The sequence below is a fragment of the Sinocyclocheilus rhinocerous genome, unplaced genomic scaffold (genome assembly GCF_001515625.1).
Source record: "Sinocyclocheilus rhinocerous isolate Xijiao unplaced genomic scaffold, SAMN03320098_v1.1 scaffold395, whole genome shotgun sequence".
In the NCBI taxonomy this organism is placed as follows: domain Eukaryota; kingdom Metazoa; phylum Chordata; class Actinopteri; order Cypriniformes; family Cyprinidae; genus Sinocyclocheilus; species Sinocyclocheilus rhinocerous.
In genome coordinates this window covers 324062-331115 of record NW_015660890.1, presented here as the reverse complement: position 1 = coordinate 331115, position 7054 = coordinate 324062, and the positions used below count along the sequence as shown (strand labels likewise).

The window sequence follows — 7054 nt, the reverse complement described above, 5'->3', positions numbered from 1 at the left end:
TACTGCTATAACCATAACAGATATTATGGAAACAATGTAAGACGCTTTCAGGTTCTGTTTGCCATTTTGTTCAATCTTTTTTTTTAATAACCACAATTTATACAAACTATAAAAATCATAAAATTGAATCAGTAGCATAATCTTTTGACCTAACTAGTGTCATACAAGAATACTTGTGCACCATTTTGACAAAAGAATGACGGCAAAAAGCAACCGATTCTTCATATTACACCCATTAATATCAAAGCACATTATCTGAACATTTAGTACCAACTAATATTCCTTTGCTTAAAGTACACTTGTTATACTAGTAAATTACATGGCTATAAAACATCTTTTGCAGGTTTTATTCTCAGCTCTAATTTATGGAAACTTGTTTTTGTCACGGAATAAAGAAAAATAAAAGTAATTGTGACTTTTAATCTCACAGTGAAAAAAAGTCAGAATTGTAAGATATGAACTCAGAATTGTAACTTTTTTTTCTTCACAATTCTGAATTTACATCTCGCAATTGTTTTTTCCCCCCTGCCACGGAATGCACAATAAATATAAAAAAAGAGTAAGTAGGCCTACAACATTTCATATTTTTTGTGTGATTACCACATAAAAGCTTGTTTCCGCTACAGGATAAGAAAAAAATTAAGAAGGTAATTGTGATTTTTTTTAAATCTCACAATTCAGATGTTTTTTCCTCACAATACTAAGTTTATATCTTGCAATTCTGACTTTTTCCTCAGAATTGTAAGAAAAAAAGACAATTTGACAAATTTTGAGATATAAACTTAGTATTGTGAGGAAAAAAGTCAGCATTATCAGATTAAAAAGTCTCAATTACCTTTTAATTTTTTTTTATCCTGTAGTGGAAACAAGCTTTCATATGATAACCACACAAAAAATATGAAACGTTAATGAATGTTTAAAAGTAAATAATGCAAAAATTAGGTAAATGTAAAAGATGTTGGCTAAAAAATATTAAATGGGGAAATTATAATAAACTATAATATTTTTTCCATATTTTATTCTCTATCTCTCTTTTGTTTCCATTTTGTCTCCATCTGTTTTTTTTATTTTATTTTCCTTACGCGCTCATTCTTTCTCATTTGCATCTCTCTCTCTTTCTCTCGCTCTCTCTCATTTATATTAGTCTCTCTGTTTCTCATCCTCGTTCTCTCTCTCTTTCTTGTGCGCATGCGCCGGTAGGCGGGTTACATAGACTTCAACACCTTATACACATTCACACTCGCTAATATTACGCATTCAGAGCTGATCCGCCGTCCGGGCTTCGGTGCAGCACACGGGCTATGGAACGGGACGACTCTCCTCTTTTTGACTCCCACGAGCAGCATGCGAGACGGGGGCAGACATGACAGCGAACAGCCGAGGGACCAAAGCCGCTCCTCCCCCGGTGCAGCAGCGGCTGTCGGCGCTACCGAGGCCGGCGGCGGGAGTCCGGTACGCCGCGCTGGTGGCGGTGTGCGCGCTCTGCTACAGTAACTCTCTCTGGGGGGAGTTCGTGCATGATGATATATGGGCCATCACCAACAATCCAGATGTCAGACCGGGCTCCAGCCTCCGGAGCATCTTCACCAATGACTTTTGGGGCAAGCGGATGGCTGATAACACCAGCCACAAATCCTACCGTCCTCTCTGCATCCTCACTTTCAAGTAAGTCCATCAGCTCCGGCGAAGATGTGACCTGAAGTTGATTTTAAGCGCACATTTCAGTTTTCCGATATTTACTTATGCGTTTGAAAGGTCTGAAAAGAGTAGTTTGACGCGTTTTACGCGAAGTTGTGAATTATCGTAACTTTCATGAGAACATTTGACATGGCTGGAGTCACGTGACCAGAGCAGTTTAATTCTCTGAAAGATGATAGCTGTGCATGTCATAAAACATGTCACAGTACCATATTTGGCACATATATTAATGAGGTTGGCTCAGTAAGTGATTAACATGTTGTAGATTTTAAAGCTTTGTTTTATTAAATGAAATAAAAGTAAAAGATGATTATTTTTCCGTTTTTATTCCTTTCCACAATATATATATATTATAATGGTTTGCAGCCTTCTGCAGCATATTTTTGGTATTCAACTAGCAATAAAACTTTATTAAACTTAATTTAAAATGCATGCGGTTTATATCCGTGCGTGGGAAAAATATTTAATTGGGTTATTGTTTATTTAACACTATTTATCATGTGTTGAGGTATTGTTCTTAACTTTATATAAGTGTTCTGGTAAATTATTTTTAAATAATGATTGTATTTAGAAACTCAATGACGAAGCGCAAAGCATTTAAACTGAACTTGACCCACCGCCCTAAAAACGCAACGCGCATGACGCGACGTCAGTCAGACGCGTGTGAAAAAATAAACCTGTTGCGCGTGAAAGCACATTTAAAGATATTTAAATACGTCAGCTTCGCGTTCATGTCCACTCTTTGGGATTACGCAGTTGTTTACACACATAACGTTAGTAAACACTTGTTGCGCAGTTTATATAGAGAGCTGTTACTTTTCTCCCAAAGTGCACCACCACAGCGGTCATTACAAGAAAATACTCGTAAGCGGTGAAATGAAACAGACTATCACAAATGTGATGGAGTTACAGACAGGCAGTCCAAGATAAACTCGTGTGTTTTGACTCCGGATTCAGAACGCGGGGCGTTCCTTTCGCGTGGATGACGTCATAGTCCAATGACGCCAACCCTGAAACAACTTACAGAACTACCACATTTTGCTATAAGTTTGATTGCAACATATAATAATTGATGTTAAGTGTTCATCGTCTGTTTGATTACGTCTTCAATTGATATTTCCGCACATTTCTGCCATATGTACATAAACTGACAGTCACCACGGATAAGCTACTACTAAATATTGTAGAAATTTAATTTTCTGTAAAGTTGCTTTGCAACGATTTGTATTGTAAAAAGCGCTATACAAATAAACTTGAATTGAAATTGAATAGTCCATATGGCGCGGGAATCTGACAGCTCTGCAACATCCACAGCAGCGCAAACACAAAGACAACGGAGGAGGACTTGTTCCTTATAGTCTGAAAGGAGGCGTTGTGTATTTATAGCAAAGCAATTAACAGCCTACTCTGCGACTCATATTTTATCTCCTTTATTTTTGGAGCAGCCAGACACTTCCTGCTCCCTATAAATCACTGCCTAGGTCTTTAGTGCATAGAAACCTTTCTTTTTGTAAATGCATAGATAGTTTTCGCACAGTCTTGTTTCAGCACTCAAAGACCTTTGAGTATTTATAATACATGAATTATATGCGATTAAAAAAAGGCTAGATTTCCTCTAGGCTTGTCGCAATAATCAATATATCGACTTATCGCGCAATATATGTACATGACCTCAATAATTTTTGGTGACGCAATAGGCCTATATCGCCCAGTATATTTACTTAAAAATTAATGTCACCATGTTTTGTACATTCCACTTGCGCCAGTGTCTTTTGCAGCTTCTCGTACATAACGTGTAGTCATGAGGTGCTAGTTCAAATTTAAAAAATGCTTCTACAAAAAAAAAGTTTCATCTGCAGATATGGTCTTGTTTAGGGATCTGTGCCTCTGTGCATACAGACATCTGACTGCTGAGTAGTGATTGTGTTTTTCAGCAATAGTGTGCACCCTTCATTTACAGAGAAAAGAAGGTCAGGGAAAAATCTGTAGATAGAAAAATCTCCAGACAAGTTCTTTGTGCAGCTTTCTTTTTTTCTACTTATTACTTTGCACTTTTTGTTAGAAAATGTTTATTTACTATTTATTCAGATTTTTTAAGGTATCTAATATTTTGATAATTTCCATGATCTAAATATTCTTAAAAATTAAAAGTTTGTTGTCATTTGGAAGTGTGTAGGCCTCCTTGCATTATGCTGTTACATTATGCTTATATATTCAGTGGCATAAAATGGTCTTTAAAATGACTATCACTTATCGCCATTATTTCTGGGGCAATATATCGTACAAAAGTTGTTATCGTGACAGGCTTAATTTCCCCCTTTTTTGAAGAAAGAATTGTGAGTTGTGCCAGATGCTAGGCTGTGATAAATGGTTTTCAGGGTGTTGCTATGCAATTAGTAAAGTGGTCTTAGTAGTTAGTGCAATGCAATGCGATTTGCTTGGTCGTTGCTAGGGGCTTACTAACTTTCCCAACCCTGAAATCTGTTTGGCAATAGAATACGTTGCATTCAGAAACTACACTGTAAAATCGAATTAGATGGGCTTACTTAAAAAAATAAAAAAATAATAAAAAATAAAAGGGACTGTAGGGGGTACTTGATCCTTTCATTTAGGTATACTCATGACTTTAGTATAGCTACTCACTGACTCCCAGAGTGCATTGCGGCTGAATAAATTATGCAGTTGCTTCGTTTTACAGTTGTTGATTTTATTTGCTGTCTTGTGTCAAGGAACTGAGGGAGACAAGGAGTACATCAATCCAGAGACGTTTAATAACATTAAAGAAACGGAAAACTCACGTAGACATGGACAATACCGGACGCTGAACTGAACACAGGGAAAACTATTTAAACACATGACAAGACGAGGGGATGACTAGACACACCTGGGATCAATAGAAATAAACGGGGAACACCTGGAATTAAATCAACATAATCAGGACAGGAACAGGAAACTAACCAAATATGGGCATAATCACTGGGACACAGGGAGCACATGGGGAACAAAACACAACACAAGCCTGACAATACCTTTAAACAACACAAATATTATTTCTGGCAGATATAAAAATACATTGCTAAAAATAATTTGAAAACCTTATTCTTTGGTCGCAGTGGCAGTGAAAATGTTGGCTTTGCAAGTAATTTGGAAGAAAACATTAATTTGATAAGATTTTTAATTATTTAAAGATGTTATATAAAAATGTTTTATATTTAAACAACATAAAATATTATTTTTGGCTCACATTATTATGGCCTGGGAAAAGGTTCCTACTTATTTCCACCCTGACAGCCGTTACGTGCCAAAGTTTAATACTTAGAGGAGAGGTTTTGAGCAAGGTAACCCTAGTATTTTGGCGTTCATCAGTCTTGTGCCGTGCATGTCATGAGAGAGCGAATGGGTGCTGCTCATTCCCCAGTGTGTATGTATGAGTAAAGAGATAAAACACAGGCGTGTGTGTGCGAGAGAGAGCTGTGAGCTTAGTCGCTCTTGTATCTCGTGTCTTTTATCTGCTCTTTAATGCCGACTTGACACCGACTCTTGAAAAACTTCAGCTGTCTTTCTCAGACATGCACAGATAGTTTGAGCTTAGAGCAGAGCCTTTAACACAACGCTAGAGCTGCCTCTAAATTTAAAGGATTAGTTCACACAAAAATTAAATTTCTGTCATTATTTATTCACCATCATGTCACTCCAAACCCAAATGCTCTTATTTCCTCCCTGGAGCATGCAAGTAGATGATTTTGGAGAATTGGTCCATAGCAAGAGTTTAGTTTATAGTGACCATGGCTGCTAAACTTTAAAAAGGCAGACAAAAATTCAAAATAAACAAATCTCATTTAGGTTTACCAATGCCTTAGTATAGCTACTCACTGACTCCCAGAGTGCATTGCGGCTGAATAAATTATGCAGTTGCTTCGTTTTACAGTTGTTGATTTTATTTGCTGTCTTGTGTCAAGGAACTGAGGGAGACAAGGAGTACATCAATCCAGAGACGTTTAATAACATTAAAGAAACGGAAAACTCACGTAGACATGGACAATACCGGACGCTGAACTGAACACAGGGAAAACTATTTAAACACATGACAAGACGAGGGGATGACTAGACACACCTGGGATCAATAGAAATAAACGGGGAACACCTGGAATTAAATCAACATAATCAGGACAGGAACAGGAAACTAACCAAATATGGGCATAATCACTGGGACACAGGGAGCACATGGGGAACAAAACACAACACAAGCCTGACAATACCTTTAAACAACACAAATATTATTTCTGGCAGATATAAAAATACATTGCTAAAAATAATTTGAAAACCTTATTCTTTGGTCGCAGTGGCAGTGAAAATGTTGGCTTTGCAAGTAATTTGGAAGAAAACATTAATTTGATAAGATTTTTAATTATTTAAAGATGTTATATAAAAATGTTTTATATTTAAACAACATAAAATATTATTTTTGGCTCACATTATTATGGCCTGGGAAAAGGTTCCTACTTATTTCCACCCTGACAGCCGTTACGTGCCAAAGTTTAATACTTAGAGGAGAGGTTTTGAGCAAGGTAACCCTAGTATTTTGGCGTTCATCAGTCTTGTGCCGTGCATGTCATGAGAGAGCGAATGGGTGCTGCTCATTCCCCAGTGTGTATGTATGAGTAAAGAGATAAAACACAGGCGTGTGTGTGCGAGAGAGAGCTGTGAGCTTAGTCGCTCTTGTATCTCGTGTCTTTTATCTGCTCTTTAATGCCGACTTGACACCGACTCTTGAAAAACTTCAGCTGTCTTTCTCAGACATGCACAGATAGTTTGAGCTTAGAGCAGAGCCTTTAACACAACGCTAGAGCTGCCTCTAAATTTAAAGGATTAGTTCACACAAAAATTAAATTTCTGTCATTATTTATTCACCATCATGTCACTCCAAACCCAAATGCTCTTATTTCCTCCCTGGAGCATGCAAGTAGATGATTTTGGAGAATTGGTCCATAGCAAGAGTTTAGTTTATAGTGACCATGGCTGCTAAACTTTAAAAAGGCAGACAAAAATTCAAAATAAACAAATCTAGAATAAAAATAACTCATCCAGATGTTAACATTATCAGTAATTTACAATTTAAGTTTAGTGTGTTCCTTTCACAGTACTATTAATGGCTAAACCATAAAGGATGGGGAACACTCACTTAAAATTCTAACATTTGTTGACCTTTACATCTATTTTTACATCCTGCACACTGAAACTATCGAGCTGGAACATTTTTGTGAAGAAAAAAATTACATACACAATATATATATATATATATATATATATATATATATCAAAACATTGGGAATTGTTTGAGCTTCACAGCCCCTGT

At 36.7% G+C, this 7054-nt stretch overlaps 1 protein-coding gene across 1 annotated transcript in view; it reads left to right on the top strand.

Annotated features, from left to right (window-relative positions):
• Nucleotides 1-1160: 1160 nt before the first annotated feature.
• LOC107725887 (transmembrane and TPR repeat-containing protein 1-like) overlaps nt 1161-7054 on the top strand; it is a 42288-nt gene continuing 36394 nt past the window's right edge. The window contains exon 1 of the mRNA XM_016535306.1: nt 1161-1665. Coding sequence (XP_016390792.1) covers nt 1364-1665 — 302 coding nt within the window. The 5' untranslated portion in view covers nt 1161-1363. The remainder of the gene's footprint in view (nt 1666-7054) is intronic.